This window comes from Gopherus flavomarginatus, chromosome 12 (assembly GCF_025201925.1).
Source record: "Gopherus flavomarginatus isolate rGopFla2 chromosome 12, rGopFla2.mat.asm, whole genome shotgun sequence".
Classification (NCBI taxonomy): domain Eukaryota; kingdom Metazoa; phylum Chordata; order Testudines; family Testudinidae; genus Gopherus; species Gopherus flavomarginatus.
The window spans coordinates 38059304-38077562 of NC_066628.1; the positions used below are offsets into that span (position 1 = coordinate 38059304).

General features: G+C 49.6%; 3 protein-coding genes across 5 annotated transcripts in view; 2 read left to right on the forward strand and 1 right to left on the reverse strand.

The window, feature by feature from the left end:
* MRPS7 (mitochondrial ribosomal protein S7) overlaps window positions 1–8001 on the reverse strand; it is a 33504-nt gene extending 25503 nt beyond the window's left edge. Inside the window, exons 1-5 of one of the 2 annotated variants that reach the window (XM_050920619.1) lie at window positions 7897–7997; window positions 6931–7122; window positions 5870–5933; window positions 2561–2728; window positions 133–905 (exon numbers count right to left, since the gene is read on the reverse strand). In XM_050920619.1, coding sequence (XP_050776576.1) covers window positions 684–905; window positions 2561–2728; window positions 5870–5933; window positions 6931–7122; window positions 7897–7973 — 723 coding nt within the window. In that variant the 5' untranslated portion in view covers window positions 7974–7997 and the 3' untranslated portion in view covers window positions 133–683. Of the gene's footprint in view, window positions 1–132; window positions 906–2560; window positions 2729–5869; window positions 5934–6930; window positions 7123–7896 lie in introns of those variants that run through there. The other variant, XM_050920618.1, reaches the window with a different exon arrangement.
* Window positions 8002–9827: 1826 nt separating this feature from the next.
* The window catches only part of GGA3 (golgi associated, gamma adaptin ear containing, ARF binding protein 3), a 30441-nt gene continuing 22009 nt past the window's right edge, over window positions 9828–18259 (forward strand). The window contains exons 1-2 of one of the 2 annotated variants that reach the window (XM_050921088.1): window positions 9828–9882; window positions 17004–17088. In XM_050921088.1, coding sequence (XP_050777045.1) covers window positions 9843–9882; window positions 17004–17088 — 125 coding nt within the window. In that variant the 5' untranslated portion in view covers window positions 9828–9842. The remainder of the gene's footprint in view (window positions 9883–17003; window positions 17089–18259) is intronic. The other variant, XM_050921089.1, reaches the window with a different exon arrangement.
* LOC127033255 (uncharacterized) lies at window positions 10283–11982 on the forward strand. Its single transcript, XM_050921094.1, has 2 exons — window positions 10283–10548; window positions 11193–11982. The coding sequence occupies exons 1-2, from the start codon at window positions 10301–10303 to the stop codon at window positions 11980–11982; spliced, it is 1038 nt and encodes a 345-aa protein (XP_050777051.1). The 5' UTR covers window positions 10283–10300.

The window sequence follows — 18259 nt, forward strand, 5'->3', positions numbered from 1 at the left end:
TAGAGAATAACCCTTCCTTTAACTGACCCCCTAGAGGACTGAGAAATACCACTGCTCTGGTAGAGTGATGGGCATCAGTACAAAACCCTAAGGCAGTCAGCCAGCATTAGGATGTGGTGACAGTCAGACTGATGATGATAAACAGGTTCCATTTTTATTTTCTCATTAACATCCAGATCACATGTGCTCGGTCAAACAATGATTCTGCTAACAGACAGTATTGCAACAATCTAAAATTCAAACTAGGCGCTTTTCTGTTTCTGGTATTGATACACACAAAGAACATTCACAATGCAGAACACATTCCAGCTTGCTCACCCTTGGCTTGGATGCTAACGAGCGAAAACTTGTTTATCATGTTAATAGACTGACTTGGAGACATCCCCTCCCCTGCCCTCAGAAAGCAGGTAGGTGGAAGAAAGGATATTTTATAGTGTTGCTCAGAAAAACATCTAAGGGAATGAAGCTTTTGTGGATGCATTTTTCATCTTGATTTTTCTCTGCTTAAGGACCCAGCCTAGAAGCAGTTAACAGAAGCTTGCAGGCAACCTCCCCTATACATCATCTCTGCAGAAAGTAAACAGAGGCTGCTGCTTCACAGGTCTGGGCTCCATAAATATAAGGGTGTGAGGAAATGTTCTTGTTGTCATAAGACAAGGTCTCTCTTGCTCTCAGGGGGTCCCCTACCACCAGCGATAATGGGCATAGGCCCGGTTAGCCTCAGCCATCTTGTGCATGTCATGCTTTCTCTTGATCACAGGGCCCTCATTGTTGAAGGCCTGCAGCAGTTCCTCGGATAGTTTTTCATGCATGAATGTCCGATGATGCTTATGTTCCCTGCACTCAGTAATTAACCACTTCATGGCGAGGAAGCGTTTCCGATTGTCCTTCAGAGGACTTGGGACCTAGCAGACATTCAAGCAGTAGCACAGTTAAAATGCCTTATCCCACAATAGGACCATATGCTGAAATAACTTTTTTCAATTGTTTAACACTCCCAGGTGATTAAAAAGTGATTGATGCTGAGACGGTGGGAAGAAATTAACTCTAGCCAAGCATGAGTGAGTTTAGCATCGGTGAAACATTCCACTCCAGCAACAGCAAACTGTTTGCCTCTATCAATCCACAGATCAGGCATAGCAGTGCAAGATTTCCCATGTTGGCAGCCTCAAACCTGCCCAAAAGCAGTAGCCACCTGTTGGGACTAGAGGGATGTTCCATTTGGTTCTTGGCCTCATTGCAGAGAGTGCCACTTACAGACTGGTTTTTGTGATGTAGGATAAATACCAGGGAGGGAGAGGAATTATTGAAGCTCAGTACCAGCATGGACACAAGAACAAATGGATATAAACTGGCCATCAGAAAGTTTAGATTTGAAATTAGATGAAGGTTTCTAACCATCAGAGGAGTGAAGTTCTGGAACAGCCTTCCAAGGGGAGCAGTGGGGGCAAAAGACATATCTGGCTTCAAGACTAAGCTTGATAAGTTTATGGAAGGGATGGTATGATGAGATAGCCTAATTTAGGCAATTGATTGATTTTTGACTATTAGTGGTAAATATGCCCAATGGCCTGTGATGGGATGTTAGATGGGGTGGGATCTGAGTTACTACAGAGAATTCTTTCCTGGGTGCTGGCTGGTGAGTCTTGCCTACATGCTCAGGGTTTAGCTGAGTGCCATATTTGGGGTCAGGAAGGAGGTCCTGGGCTTTTTTCACCTTCCTCTGCAGCGTGGGGCATGGGTCACTTGCTGGAGGATTCTCTGCACCTTGATGTCTTTAAACCACAAGTTGAGGACTTCAGTAGCTCAGACATAGGTCAGGGTTTGTTACAGGAGTGGGTGGGTGAGATTCTGTGGCCTGCGTTGTGCAGGAGGTCAGACTAGAAGATCATAATGGTCCCTTCTGACCTTAAAGTCTATGTAGACTCTTGTCTATGGGAACTTGACCAAGCTATTTCCTGCAGGTCTCTGATCAACCAGCAGAGGGCAGTAATTTATTGGCTGCATAGGAGGTTGGTGAAGCACTCCATATTTCATTAACAATCCCATGAGTTCTCTAGGTGCATTTATCTAATTAGGAGAACTGAAGAGACAGCCTTTGTCAAGGCTTTAAATAAAACAAGGTATCTATATGAACCTTTTCTATGTGCTAACCTGTGTTCTACAGGGGCTAAACTGCTCTGCTGGTTCTACACAGAGGCAGCATGGTCTAGCCGGTAAGACATCAGACTGAGATTTCAGAGACGTGGGGTTTCTTGGCTCTGCTACTGATATGTTGTGTCACCTTGGACAAGTCACTTCACCTCCCTGTACCTGTTTCCCCTCCCACACTTTATCCATTCAGATTACAAGCGACTTAGGGCAGGAACTCTCTCTCTCAGCACTTAACAGACCCCAGCCAAGATCAGAGGCCCATTCTGCTATTATAATACAGATAATAAATGGTACTTCCAACGGAAATGCAAGCAAGTTTTTGGAGGGGTAGGAAGGACACTAGTAGTTTTGCCCCCATCCAATTCTTTCTAGCCTAGGCTGGCCTTTAGGTCCCTCTTCTGTTTACCTGGTAGGTTTTGCCTCCTTTTTGGACGTTGCAGAGCCCAATGATGGGCTGGCAGTTTTTCAGTGCCTGATGGAAGATGATGTAAGGGTTGCACTCAATGCTCTCCCTCTCCTCCTCAGAGGCTTGATGGTATTTCTCAATCTGCTTCCTCTTAATGGCTTCTAGGGTCTAAATACAAACACAAGGAAACATGCTCATGCTCCTCAGTTTACAGTTGCCTTCCCTACAGGATTTACTCCACTCCAGAGTGAAGTTAGAATCAGGACAATTTCAGACACACCCTGAGAAATCTGGGCCATGGAGGATTCCACCCTACTACACCTTAACTAGGCCAGTAGGGGATGCTCTTAAGCAACTACAGGTTTTACTCAGTCCTCACCTCCTTACCCCAGATTTCCACACACAGGCACATTCCTCTGCTGGAGTCCAGTCCTGACTGGTTTTCTCTCTTACAGCCCATTGGTGGGTGTGAAGTGTAGCAGTGATCACCAACAAATGGAGGGAAGCAGAGAGGAGAAAGCAATACTGACCCCACTCTCACCTTACAACTGCCTATTAGATTTTCCCAAGATGCACTTCCACCTGCTCAGCGTATCAGTTACACCAGTTTACATTACATAGCATACTATTATGCTGCATTCACCACTTTTCTGGTCAACTTATACCCATCATCCAACACATACTGATTGTGCAACACACACTGTCCTTTACAGCAGTGGTCTCCAAACTTTTTTGATCGCGCACCCCATCAGTCAAAAATTTGAGCGCGCAACCCTGCCATGCCAGTTCTACCATTTTTTTTTCTTTTGCAAAAAAAAGCCGCCTCCTGCTGCACACCCCCAAGGATCCTCTTGCACACCCCACTTTGGAGACTACTACATTAGGATACAGCGTGGGGCACGGGTCGCTTGCTGGTGGATTCTCTGCAGCTTGAGGTCTTCCAACCAATTTTGAGGATTTCAATAACTCGGTCCTGGGTTAGGGTTGTTATAAAAGTGGATGGGTGGGGTTCTGTGGCCTGCCTTGTGCAGGAGGTCAGACTAGATGATCATATTGGTCCCTTCTGACCTATGAGTCTATGAGTTTGTGAGTGGGTCACACTCTGGGCTGTTCAGTAGAACAGGATCCTGCCTCCTTTCAGAGCAGCTGTCTGATGGAGCAAACAGGCCCCCAGCAGCAGTTCTGTGCTGGGGAGATTCACCCATTGCTGGGGCACAAAGGGGCCTGTCTCAGGGGAGGGAGGGGCTCAGAGGTTTGTAACACAGTTACATTCGCAGATGAACAATAACTCCCCCATCCCCCATATCAGTCTCATTTCTCACCCCTCCCTTCCCTGACAACCCAGCTCCAGGGACAAAATGGGGAACCCCCCTGGGGCCCGTCCATGCCCCGCCCCAGCCACTCTTACCCCTGGGCCCACTCATGGCCCCCCCAAGCCGCTCTCCCCCCTGCCTGAACCCCCAGCTGGCCCCAGGAGCAGACCTGGGCAGAGCCCAGGCAGCGACTTGCTGCTGGGGCCGCAGCTCCACTCCCTCTTCCAAGTGCTTCCCAGCCAGGGAGCAGCTGCCCAGGTCAGTGAGAGCTGAGGCTGTGGGGCCACTTGTGCAGAGTCACTTTCCTGCCCGGCCCTGGCTCTTTCCCCGGGTCCCCCCATCGCCTGCAGGCTCCGGTTTCAGGGCTGGTGAGGGCAGAGCCCAGGGCAGAGAAGGGGGTTAATGCTGGTCTCTCCCACACAGACCTCGCCCAGGCTCCCGGCTCACAATGGAGAAGGCGGCAGCGTCTAACCCGGGAAGGTAAACAGAGCCAGAGCATGGGCAGGCTCTGACTGTAACACAAACTGGACCCCGAGCAATTCACTGCTGGGCTCCTAGGGAAGGAGGATGCTCAGTCAAGGTTCCTTCCAGCCCTACACGTGTGTGATTGTCTGAACTGCCCCCGGGTGCTGGGCTGGGCTGCCCCAGGCAGGGGCAGGGGCTGCAGTGCAATGGGTCTAGCGCTAGGACCCAGAAGAGAGCTGGGAACAGAAGTGAACTGCACTCGCTACAGTAACGCTTGGTTACTCCCGCCCCAACTGCCGAAGCAAAGAAAAACAAAAACACATACCCTGCTTGGACTTATGCCCGAACTGAAAGCAAAAAAAAAATAAAAAAAGTGCTCCCCCTGCCGCACAGACCCCCAAGGATCCTCTTGCACACCCAACTTTGGAGACCACTGCTTTACAGCAGCAGTAGATGCCACTTAAATCAAGAATCCTGAAGCCCATTAAGTTGGGGCAGGTCTGTACTGAAGAAATTAGAAGTCTTCTAGACTTTAGCTCCACATCAACTAATGCCCAAAGGGAGGCAGCCTGGTTCAGTGAACAGTCAGGGATGCCCTGAGAGGCAGGAGACCTGGTTCCAATGCCTGGCTTTGCCACCGTTGTCTGGTCTGATTTTAGGCAAGTCACTAGACTTTTCTGTATCACAGCAACCACCTGTAAAATCTGGATAATGATACCCCCCTTCTTTGTGAAGAGATTAAAGATCTTCAGATAAAGAGTGCGAAGTATTAACATTATAGAAAGAAAGTATCCACCTCTTATTAGTGTTGCCAAACACTTCTCATAAAACCACTATTTTCAGTTGCTTATAACTCAGACAAATTTCACCTCTTTGGGCTGACATTGTCCATGCTGGGTGTCTGCCTCAGCATGAATTTTTTTAGGAAAATTTTAGCCAGAACAGTTCCGAAAATGAAGCCAGGGAAAAAATATTTTGTACATGTTAAAAAATTCTTGCAACCTTTTCTTTAAGCTCGAGTGCCCCCTTGCTTTGGAACAGGGATTTCAAATTTGGAAGGCGGGTGGTCTTTGTGTCAGGGATGTACCTTTTGCTATCCCTGTGAAAATTACCCAAATGTGGCCAATTTATAAACCGCTGAAGAAAACTGCAGTTTGCACATGCTCAGTAGATACTAGGTAGAGCTTAGCAGCTATATTCCATCTGCACTAGGCATGCTCCATCCCAAGGCTGAGTAAGACTTTCACTGCAATTGCAGCTCTGTGCTGCTGTGGTCTGTGCCAGTGCTGGGCATTGGAACTGAAAGCAGGGAGCCTGTCTCTCCTATATTCTCAGTGACCCTCCTACTTGGCCCAGGCAGCATGGAGAAAGCTACCCGATTTGATTGCAGAGGGGATAAGCTCTGCACAGGCAACCTTACTTCTGGTATTTTATAACTTCTGAGTGATTCCCTTGGCAAGCTTAATAAGGTTATTTTAATGCAGTTTTTTGGCTTGTAATATTTAAACACGAGAGAGTCCAGTCCCCTCACCTGTGTAACGATGGATCTGGCCAGCACTTTGTTTCCTCCCTTCATTATCATGTTGGTGAATTTACTGCAAGCACAAAACCAAACAGGATATAACTGGAACTTTGGTTACATCACCAGAGGTCTCTAATTGTGTTGTTCCTGTGATTAAATCCTATCCCTGCTAGATTTTGGGTGGCTGTGCTCATCTTTAATCACTATTATTCAATGGATCTTCCTCATGGGAAGATATTAATCCAAATAAAGGGATTACACCAGGGATCAGCAATCTTTGGCATGCAGCCTGCGAGCGTAAGCACCCTGGCGGGCTGGGCTGGTTTGTTTACCTGCCGTGTCCGCAGGTTCGGCCAATCACAGCTCCCACTGGCCGAGGTTCGCCACTCCAGGCCAATGGGAAGCAGCAGCCAGCACATATCTCAGCCCACGCAGCTTCCCGCAGCCCCCACTGGCCTGGAGCAGCAAACCGTGGCCAGTGGGAGCTGCGATTGGCCGAACCTGTGGACATGGCAGGTAAACAAACTGGCCTGGCCCGCCAGGGTGCTTTACCCTGGTGGGCCGTGGGCCAAAGGTTGCCGATCCCTGGATTACACAGAGTAACAGGAAGGTAACGGGCAGCCCGGTAGACAAAGGCTGATGGGAGTGGGCACTGCAATGGCTTTACTTCTCAGCAGTAATGGGCTCAGAAGCAGAACCTTCAGTTACTCCATCCATTACAGTTACTCCATCCATTACATTGTTTCATAATAAAAGCTATTTACTCAAATTTAAACTGCAAATCCCTATCCAGGTAGAGAGAGCTCACTAACAAACCTGAATCCAACTCATCTGCCGCCCTCATTCTGGAGAGGGGAAGAGAGAATTCTGTGGGCATGATCCTGTTAGGAGCTGACCTCTAGCTGTCCATCAGGGTTGTGGCTGCTCAGCCCTTCTGAGCAACAAACTCAGTCCTGCTCCCATTGAAGTCAACGGCAAAACTCCCAGTGACTTCAGTGGGAGCAGGATAAACTATCCTTGATCCTTGGGAGTCATCTAGTGTTTTAACAAAGGAGACTGTGCTTTCTGACCTGATTGTAGGGTCACTGAACACAGAGCTGGTGACATTAGAAGGTGTAGCTTTTATGGGCTGGAGGGTCTTGAGCTCCCATTCTGTTTTCTCCTCCTCAGACAGCCCCTCCAGGGGTTTGCGGTACACCTCCTTGTTCACTTCTGGTTCCAGATAACTGGGGCCATACCGGCTCCATCTCACCTGGGTTAACCTGCAAAGAGTAAGATGGGATGGCATCGCCGTATACCGCATTCCTCAGTCTGGCTCACCAAGTCCGTCTCCAGTGTTACGGAACAAGTCTCAGAACAGACAGGGATGCAGATAGGAGTAAGGGGGCCCAGGCTGGGGCCCTGGGACAGGAAAGGGCATGAGACCAGGAGCAGAGCTGGGTGGCACTTCCTTCCTGTTCCAGGGCCCAGCCACCCCCTCACCTCATTCCTCTGCACACCCCCACCTCCCAAGAGGAATGCATCCCACAATTTAGGGACTCTGATATATAGGGTTTAGTTTGGTTCATAGAATATCAGGGTTGGAAAGGGGTCATCTAGTCCAACCCCCTGCTCAAAGCAGGATCCCCAGATAGATTTTTGCCCCAGATCCCTAAATGGCCTTGAATTCACAACCCTGGGTTTAGCAGGCCAAAGCTCAAACCACTGAGCTACTCCCCCTCCCCCAACGGCCAAGTACCCCCACTACACAAATTGTTCCAGCGCCCTTGAAAGTCCCATTCTCCTCCCCTGGTCCAGGGCAGGGGGGGCCCAGTCGCGCTGCTCCCTCTTCCCCCGGCGGCAGGGCGGGAGCTCGGGGAGAGGGAGAGCGGCCTGTCCCCTCCCTAAGAACAGGGCCCAGGCAGGAGTCGGGGGGGGGGGTCCCTGACAACCTGCCCCAGCAGCAGCGCTCCTCCAGCAGCGTGTGACTCCACCCAAGCGCCCCCATCCGCTCCGCGCAGCCCGCGCCCAGCCTCCGCCGCGGGGCTGCTCCTTACCCGGGCAGCCAGGCCCGCGCGGGAGGCGCCAGCCGACGGCCCAGCGCAGCAAGCCGCCCCGCCATGGGAGCCGCCATCTTGCATCCGGCTCCAGGACCCCGCCAGGCTGCCCGGCCGCAGCCTGCGTTGCTACCTCTTGCCCGTCTGGTTGCCACTTGCGTGTGCAGAGCAGGCCGGTGCGCGCCTGCCTGCTGAGTAGCGGCAGGCTGCTGTCCTGTTGCAGCAGGATATTGTTTTCCCCTCTCTGTCGCTCCCTCTCCGCCATGTGTACTGCAGTGGAGTGAAATGTGGGCCTCATTCTCCTCTCACAGCAGTTTTACTCCAATGCAACTCCATTGACTTGGGTGGAGTGCAGCCTGGTTAACACCAGTGTGCAATCAGAATCAGGCATGCTGACTCTGTTTTTTCCTCTTTACAGCTTTCCAATACTGACATCTGATGTCAGGCAGCGGTCTGGCAGCAGTTCTCAAACTGTGAGTCACAACCTCAAAGTGGGTCAGGACCCCTAGGGTGATCAGATGTCCCTATTTTATAGGGACAGTGCCAATTTTTGGGTCTTTTTCTTATATAAGCTCCTACTACCCCCCACTCCCTATCCTGATTTTTCACACTTGCTGTTTGGTCACCCTACCATTTTAATGGGCTGGCCAGCAGGGCCAGCATTAGAATTGCTGGGACCCAGGGCTGAATCCTGAGTTCCACCCCCACCCAGGATGGATCCTCTTCCCCCCACCGGGGTAGAGGATCTCCGTCCCCTGGCCAGGGTCATGTAGTTACTTTGGTGTCAGAAAGGGGAAGCAGAGCAATGAAGTTTGAGAACCCTAGGCCAAGCATTGACACTGCAATGATCTCTGTGGGCCCTGACCCCTGTATAGTGCTCCCTGGAGACACACTGGAGAACTCAGCACCAGCTCTGCACATTAAGGCACAAAGGGTAACATTTTAAAAAATACCAAAGTGAAGTAGGAGCTTAAATCTCATTTTCAAAAACAATTCAGGAGCCTAAGTGCCATGAGTCACTTGGGCTTTTTGAAAATGTCACCCAAAGTGCCAGTATCTGGGCGTTTAGTCCTGTGTGATGTCTTGGGAGGATGAAGTGTAAGCCTCTCTTATGATCACTGTTTACATTACTGTCATTGTACCACACCACAGTTTAGATTTCAAGTCCGAAATATGCATTTTCCATGTGCATGGAGTTTCCATCTACTGGATTTTGAGCCAAAATTGGGTAACAACTCAGGCTCTGGTCCTGCAACTGGAGCCATACACGTGCAGAGTCCACTAATGCGGATCTACCTGCCAGGAAAGGGCCTCAGTTTGCTAGTTAAGGCTGACAAAATAAATAAAACCAAGCCACATAAGGGGTTCCAGGCTCCATTTCAGACATCGCTGAGTACTGTCCCGTTATGCTAGTGTTGTGGATAAGAGAACCCAGGTGAAACTAGACCTTGGGGCCGGCTGCCCTTGCGAAAGCTCTGCCATCCCGTTCGGGGGTCAGCTCCACGGCAAGGGGGCACACACAGTGCCAAGGCAAAACCGCTGCCACACTTCGGGGCCTATTGCAGAAGGAGCTCCTGGGTCCTGTGAGTAAATCGGAACAGTCCCGGCTCAGCCTGGGGCGCCGTGCGCACACAGTGACCCGGGATGTCTGAGCCCCAGCCCCGCGGGGGGAGGAGTTGGGGGGGGGGGGGGGGCTTTTACCAGCCATTTGTTCTTGGGGGTGAGGATACCCCCAGCCTGCGGCGGGAGGCTCATGAATCCCACTGTCAACAGCCACAGCATGGGGGAGGGGCTGGGGGCTGCACAGCGGGGAGGGGTCCAATCCCCCGCCCTGCAGTCTCCTCTCCACCACAGAACTGCCGCCCCTCCCCCAGCCCAGCCCGGCCCGGCCCGGCTCGGCTCGGCTCTCGCGCGGCTGGGGCGGAGTCTCGGGCCCGGCCGGCAACATGGCGGAGGCGGAAGGGGAGAGTCTGGAGTCCTGGCTCAGTGAGTGACCCTCCCGTCCCCCTCCCCTCCATGGGCCCGCCCGTCCGCGGCCCCCAGCCCCTGTCCCCTCAGCACCCCCCTGCGCTCCCCGTCTGCCGCCCTCAGGTGCCCGTGTCCCCTGGTCCATGTTCCCCCCTCGTCTCTGTGCCCCCCGTCTGCCGCTCTCCGCCCCCTCCCTGCCCCTGTGCCCCCCTTCTGCTGCTCTCTGAGCCCATGTCCCCTCTCTGCCCCATCAGTGCCCCCGTCTGCCTCCCTCCCTCCCTCTCATCAATACCCCTTCATCCTGTGTCTCCTTGTCTGCCACCCACTGCCCCAGCCACGCCCCTATGTCCCCCTGTCCATGTCCCCGTCCTATCCACACCCCTGTGTCCCCCTGTCCATGTCCCCGTCCTATCCACGCCCCTGTGTCCCCCTGTCCATGTCCCCGTCCTATCCACGCCCCTGTGTCCCCCTGTCCATGTCCCCCGTCCTATCCACGCCCCTGTGTCCCCCTGTCCATGTCCCCCGTCCTATCCACGCCCCTGTGTCCCCCTGTCCATGTCCCCCGTCCTATCCACGCCCCTGTGTCCCCCTGTCCATGTCCCCATCCTATCCACGCCCCTGTGTCCCCCTGTCCATGTCCCCCGTCCTATCCACGCCCCTGTGTCCCCCTGTCCATGTCCCCCTGTCCTATCCACGCCCCTGTGTCCCCCTGTCCATGTCCCCGTCCTATCCACGCCCCTGTGTCCCCCTGTCCATGTCCCCCGTCCTATCCACGCCCCTGTGTCCCCCTGTCCATGTCCCCCTGTCCTATCCACGCCCCTGTGTCCCCCTGTCCATGTCCCCGTCCTATCCACGCCCGTGTCCCCCTGTCCATGTCCCCCGTCCTATCCACGCCCCTGTGTCCCCCTGTCCATGTCCCCTGTCCTATCCACGCCCCTGTGTCCCCCTGTCCATGTCCCCCGTCCTATCCACGCCCCTGTGTCCCCCTGTCCGTGTCCCCCGTCCCATCCACGCCCCTGTGTCCCCCTGTCCGTGTCCCCCGTCCCATCCACGCCCCTGTGTCCCCCTGTCCGTGTCCCCCGTCCCATCCACGCTCCTGTGTCCCCCTGTCCGTGTCCCCCGTCCTATCCATGTCCCTGTGTCCCCCTGTCCGTGTCCCCCGTCCTATCCATGTCCCTGTGTCCCCCTGTCCGTGTTCCCCGTCCTATCCATGTCCCTGTGTCCCCCTGTCCGTGTTCCCCATCCTATCCATCTCCCTGTGTCCCCCTGTCCATGTCCCCCGTCGTATCCACACCCCTGTGTCCCCCTGTCCGTGTCCCCCATTGTAGCCACGCCCCTGTGTCCCCCTGTCCATGTCCCCCTTCCTATCCATGCCCCTGTGTCCCCCTGTCCATGTCCCCTGTCCTTCCACGCTCCTGTGTCCCCCTGTCCGTGTCCCCCGTTGTATCCATGCCCCTGTGTCCCCCTGTCCGTGTCCCCCGTTGTATCCACGCCCGTGTCCCCCTGTCCGTGTCCCCCGTCATATCCACGCCCCTGTGTCCCCCTGTCCGTGTCCCCCGTCATATCCACGCCCCTGTGTCCCCCTGTCCGTGTCCCCCGTCATATCCACGCCCCTGTGTCCCCCTGTCCGTGTCCCCTGTCCTATCCACGCCCCTGTGTCCCCCTGTCCGTGTCCCCTGTCCTATCCACGCCCCTATGTCCCCCTGTCCATGTCCCCCGTCCTATCCACGCCCCTGTGTCCCCCTGTCCATGTTCCCCGTCCTATCCACGCCCCTGTGTCCCCCTGTTCGTTTCCCCTGTCCTATCCACGCCCATGTGTCCCCCGTCCATGTCCCCCATCCTATCCATGCCCCTGTGTTCCCCTGTCCATGTCCCCCATTCATGTCTCCTGTCCAGTCCATGCTCCTGTTGCCCCCCTATCCATGTTTCCCTGCTTCTCTGCTCATGTCTCCCCCTCTGCCTAATGCTCCTATGCCCACTCCATGCCCTCGCACTCCCTATCCAGTTCCCTCTCCCCTTCTGTGCCCATGCCCCAGCCACCAACTTTCTGTCATCTCCACCAGCTTGCATGGAAAAAAAACAAAACAAAAAACAAAACAAAACCTCTTGGCAGCATGATGGGCTATACAGGTGTTTTCTCTGTGTGTAGATGGACAGAGCCTTCTGATCTCAGAGGGAAATTATTATTTATGCAGTTATTTTCATGCTAGCTGTTTTATAAATAATGTACCAAGCATCTGCCTGGAATAGGGCTTTCTAGTGCATTTGGGGTTTTATCCCATGTGTCTGTTTGTCCGTGCTGCCCATTTCTTAGTCCCTGTCAAGTTATCTAATAGCCTGATGCTGTCTCTGCTGATTTTTCCCCCTTCCTGCCCCAACCCAGAGTCATGCACAGTCTTTTCTCATTGCTTTTAAATCAAAAGTCTCTGATCATTTCTGAGTATGTACTTGACCTCTCTTTTGCCTGTCCCCTCTTCTCCCAGTCCTTACCAACTATTCTACCTACTCGCCCCACTCAGTTTTGGCTTGTTCTCTCTCTCGCTGCCTAGCTTTCTTCCCCATTCTCTGTCTGCTTCCCTGTCACTCACTCCCTGTCCCTTTCCTGCCACTGACTTCCTGTCGCTCCTCTGCTCAACTGTGCAGTCCATCCCTGTCACTGAAGGGGATTGCCTACTTATGGGGTAATACCAAGGAGGAGCTTACTCTGTAGACTGACTCTCTGCCAGAGTTGGGGAAGGGGAGACGGGTTGATAGGGCATATCACTAACTTCGGTGAGCCTGATTGGGGGCTAATGGGAGGGCACATTTTTCATGGGACATAAGTGAGCTTGAAAGAATCTGTTTTTTATCAGTAAATGTCTACTTCACCTCACATGCACAAACTGACAAAAATATTTCCATGGATGGTAATTAAAATGTACTGAGAGGCAAAGTAAGAAAAACACTGCTTGAGAACTGAATAGAGTTTGATTTAAGGATATTTACTTTGTATATTTTGACGTGTAATATTAAAAATTTGCATTTTAATAGTTCTAAAGCTTTACCTTTATAAATGGCAGTGTCTACTGTCTTTTAATTATTATTGCCTGATGACCCATATTGTGTGACCCTCCCCATAATTTCCGATAGGTGTGAGCATTTAAATACATAAAAATAGAAAAGCTTAAAAATAAACATAAATATTATCCATCTAAATTATCAACAAAAATGAAAATGGTATATGCCAAGCCTAGATATAAGACTTGAATGTTGCTTCCTAATTAAAAAAAAAAAGTGTATGCTTAATCACTGGTACAGTGACTCATGGTGGTCTGATTATAGAATCCTCCCATTGTAGAGGAGCACAGATCATTTGTTTTCCATTGGCCAATGAAGAAATGTGTGTGGTCTAGTGGGGGAGTTTGGATGTCTTTGCCAAATAACACTCCCTCCTTCAGGGAAGCTGAGTTTTGGGAGGAAAAGGTCACAATGGAGATAAACAGGAGAGGTACCTGTTGCCTTGTGGCTGTTCTGTTGGATAAAGGTGAGGGAAACGTGTGCCATTGTATAACTCTTCATTATTTCATGGTAATTGTGTGATTACGGGAGCAGGAAACTTGGCTAGGAAGCTGAATTGCACTGTTTTTCTGATAACTTTCTATCAAAAAAAGGAGTGTTGTGTCAGATGCTAAGCTTGAAGATGTACCTATTGTGTCCTCACTGAAGGAAGGGGCAAAATCCATACAGCAGTATGGACCAACCTCCCTCATCAAGGAAAGGACAGAACATGACTTGTGTTACCAGGAATTTTCTGAGTCAATGGCACTTGCCCTTCAACTGAGCAGCAGAGCCATTCTGTCATCAGATGGGCGTCACAGCCTTCAGTCCTCACACTGCAGCAGGAGATGTGCTTCAATATGTGATGGCCCAGCATCTTTATCCTCTCTCCCCTCCTACTTTTGGCTGCTGGGATGACAGCGGTCTTCCTCTCCCTGCATGCAGTTCCTCCTCCAGCCTTCGCTGAAATGGGAAGGGGAGGTTAATAAATGAATCTCAGTTGCTCCCATACAGCTGGATCCTTTTGCTTAACACTCCCTGCTCAGTCTGATGCTCACATACAAGGTAGCTTATTTATATAATTACCTCCATGATGTGCTAGACACTGTCCTCACATGTAGTAAATATATAGTGTACTGCCCCAAAGAGCTCTTAATCTAAGAGGAGGGAGCAGGAAGAGAGATAAAACCTACTATATCTGTGTCTGTGTAAATACTATCAACTATTTCCATATTATCATCAGTTAGCATTCTGCTTATTCTACCTGGGATGCAGAGAGAGTGAGAACACCAAACACATAGCTGCTAGGAGCTGAAGATCACAATTCAAGCCCTCAATCTGGTAATGGGCATCTAGAACATTGGCTTGTAAGTTTTCCTTCTTTCAACAGAGAAGTAGAACTGAAAATATGAACAGTTCATTAAACAATTAAAGTTCTCTGTTCCCCAGCATTCCAAAGCATTGTTATATAAATGAAGTAGGCACCCTTGGTTTACAGCTGAGTGTCACTTCATCAGTGTTTCAGGATTTAGAACAGCAAAGGAATGTTGAGTAGCTTTGACACTCAGATCAGGTATGAGACAACGTTATTATACCATCAGATGTGACCCAAATGTTTCAGTCTCTAAAAGCCAAGGGACTAGATGGTGACGGGATTATGGTAACATGTTATAAAGTCCTTTCCTTTAGGTGCTGGTTCAGATCTACCGAGGGCTGTTCAGGGGCCTATGCGTAATCAGTTGATAAGTTTTAGTTTGTGTCCTAGTAGACCAAGTGTTCACCTGAAACCTGCTTCCACAACAGGTGCTAACTGGATCCTTGTTTGGCAGTATTAACAGAGAGACCAAGGACTGAGAACACGAGGAGTAAATCTCTCCTCCTAGAGGTGATCCTTCCAGATCACAGTTGAGGCACATTAATGAGGCAAAGTGGAGAAGCTTGTTTTGCTGCTGCCTGCACTTTACCTGCTCTATAAACGAAGGACTTCACTCTCCAGGCCAGGACAGAATTTCTGATAGAGCATGTTGACATAGATATCATACAGGTATTACATTGATATTTATAGGGGGTGATTTCCTTATGTGGAATGTAATCTCCCCCTAATGACGTCTCTCGTCTTGTTGAAATTAACTATCATGAGAGTTCTGAATATAAAACAAGAAGACTTGTCAGGTGACTCCAAGCCTAAACTGAGAATATTCAACCCTCTGAGATTCCAAGATATGTTGGGAGAAGTCATTCAAGCTAAAAAGCCGCTTTAAAATTAGTGACTGCCGTGGAAATGTCATTTATGTTTAATTGCCCAGACCAGATCTCCCTCCTGATGTCAGAATGCGCTGCTGCCCAAATGTCTATTTGTTGAAAGGAATTAGTTGTTTTTTTGGTTATAATAGAACATCCCATTGTATATTTCTTAAGTCTGCATTGTGCAAAGAGCAGCACAAGCTGGTGGAATTAGCAATGGAAGGGTGCGTTGGCGCACAGCCATACAGAATGCTGATTTGCTTGCATGAAGATAGCAGGCTGTCTTGTAAGCCTGGTTTTTCATGCTGCTGTCATGGTGTTTAGAAATCAAGGGCATGGTAATAAGATTTTAGTGTTTTTAACAAATATGTGGCACTGCAGCAACTACATTTTAACTGAAGTTATTCTTGAGTTTAAAACACAGCTCGGTAGCTTAATTTAAAGACCAAGGGAAGCAGCTTTGTGGTATGGGCCCTTTTGCTCGCCCAGTGTCCCACAGAAGCCACTGGGGCCTGTGAGATTATGGAAGCATTTTTCTTGGGAAAGCAAAGCCAAGCAAACACTGTAGGAGTACAACAGCAAGAGGGTTCGGATGCACTTTAAAACAGAAATTTCAGTGCAGTAGTTTGACAATTGTTATATTTATGCCAGTGGACTGGTGGAAGGATGTGTTTTAAATAATGCTGATATTTAATGACAGTTTATAGTGTAGTGTGCACTTAAACTTATTCTTTTACATTTGCATTTAAGACTACGGTACATACACGTTTACCTACTTTCACTATGGTTTGATTTGCTGTATTTCAGCTGGATTTGTAACATTTTTTTTCCTTGGTATTGCTTCCTGCTGTTGATAACTTAGTCAATGGGGGAAGGAGAGAGTCCGGATTGGTAATGCAAAACTGCAGCATGTTGTTGCTGCCCCTGCAACAAACAAATTTACGCTCTAGTACATCATGCCTCAGTTGGGTCTGCTGTAAAATTAGGTTGAAGCGGAAGCCTCTGCCACTGAAAACCCATTGCTGTATCTGAGTTGACCTATCTGGAGCAGATAAATTCTTAACAAAAGTACATCTCAAAAGCTTCAGTATTCTGCAATCTGCTTCTTTGTGAGCTAGGGAGTATCCCAAAGTAAGCTTTTGGCAAACTGGATTGTGAATCTCATTTCCAGTAAGAAATGTAAAGGCATCTAATAAATTCTGTGGTATTCCAAGAACAAGGCATCAAAGCAGGGAGGGATAGCTCAGTGGTTTGAGCATTGGCCTGCTAAACCCAGGGCTGTGAGTTCAGTCCTTGAGGGTGCCAGTTAGGGATATAGGGCAAAAATCTATCTGGGGATTGGTCCTGCTTTGAATAGGGGGTTGGACTAGATGACCTCCTGAGGTCCTTTCCAACCCTGATATTCTGTGATTCTAGGTAAAGGATCTGTGTACTGTGTTAAACCCCAGATCCTGCAATTTGTACACATGCAAAACTCCCAGTGACTGCAAAGGGAGATTTGCATACAACAGGACTGAAGGCACTGACCCTAAGTAGTTAAATATTATAAATAGACAAAGGGAAGAGAGACAACATTGCAAGCCTGCCTAGCTAATAGTGAGTCTGTAAGTACTTGAGCTTCATTGCTTGGATCTGCAAAGAACTGTGTTACATGTTTTGCTAATTTTGGAGTGGCCTGATTTGACTTTGACACTCCTTCCTGACTAAGCACCCACAGATATATGGGAATGGAAATTGTGAACTCATTTCTCAATTTTCATGAGCGGCAACTGACACTTCTCCCTCAGAAAGGCCAATTAATCTGCTTCTTGTTGTGTTTTGATAATGTGTGTTCTCTATTTTTATTTTTTTTACTAAAGATAGAGCCACCAACCCGTCTAACAGGCAAGAAGACTGGGAGTACATCATTGGATTCTGTGACCAGATCAACAAAGAACTTGAAGGGTGTGTGTCCAAGTCCGTCAGACTTAGTATTGTATTTTAACATTCTCAATTGAAACAAAATTTTATGTCCTGATGTTGATGTTTTATATTTGTAAAGTATGCTGATATTACAAGGAAAACATGAACATAAAGGAAGCAGGGTAATGTGGAAGCATATAGCAAAGCTCTTCCTCTTTTCTTTGAAAAGCAACATGATCTGAGCGCAGGATTGGGTGCCAGGAAAACATGAGTTCTAAACCTGCCTCTGACACTGACTATGTCTGTGGCCTTGGGAATCTTTCCTAACCTCTCTGCCTCAATTTCTCAGTCTGTAAAATGGGGATAATAATCCTTATCATTTATTTTCATAGACTATTTCATAGAATCTGGAAGGGACCTCAAGAGTTGTTCTAGTCCAGTCCCCTGCGCCCAAGGCAAGACCAAGTATTTATCTAGATCCTTCCTGACTGGTGTCTGTCTAACCTGCTCTTAACCTCTAATGATAGAGAGTCCATGTAAGCATACAGACTCAGCCCTGCAGCGCCTCCTGCTGGTCTCTCAGGGAATTAGATCGATTTCCAGCCTGGAGTGCCCTCTGCAGGCCAATGATTCACTACCGCTTGGCCTCCCGTGTCCCTCCCTGGACTCCGGTGCCCTGTTAGCTGGGATGCTGCCCCCTGTCAGTAACCCCTTTCTCTCAGGGTCTCCCCTCCCCAGGAAACCACCACCCACTATCCCCACCTCACCACAGTATGAGGCTACTAACAGTCATCGTCCAGCCCCCATGCAGGGCAGGAGCAGGTAACCACCCCACTACAGTCCACAACCTCCCAAGGCAATTTATTCCAATGTTTAACTACCATGATAGTTAGGAAGTTTTTCCTAATGTCCAACCTACACCTCCCTTGCTGCAATTTGTATATATTGAGTGAGCTCCATTCTAACTAAACCATTCACAAGGTGATATACGGCTTTACATCTTTAAAAAACTTTATAAACAATAACTAATGAACCCTCATGAGTCATGGCACTCCTGCAAAGTAGGGAAGAATTATTCTGCCGCAGACAAAGCAAAATGAGGCACAGAGAAGGTTCAAGGCCACACCATGAAACGTTCAGTGAAGCAGGATTAGATCTCAGGAATTCCTAGTTACCAATCCTGTGTACAGCCATATGCACTAGACCATATTCC

Coding starts and splice junctions, on each gene's coding strand:
- LOC127033255 (XM_050921094.1), top strand. CDS start 10,301: ATGTCCCCGTCCTATCCACGCCCCTGTGTCCCCCTGTCCATGTCCCCC. Junction 10,549..11,192: donor CCCCCTGTCCATGTCCCCCT/GTCCTATCCACG, acceptor CCCCCATTGTAG/CCACGCCCCTGTGTCCCCCT.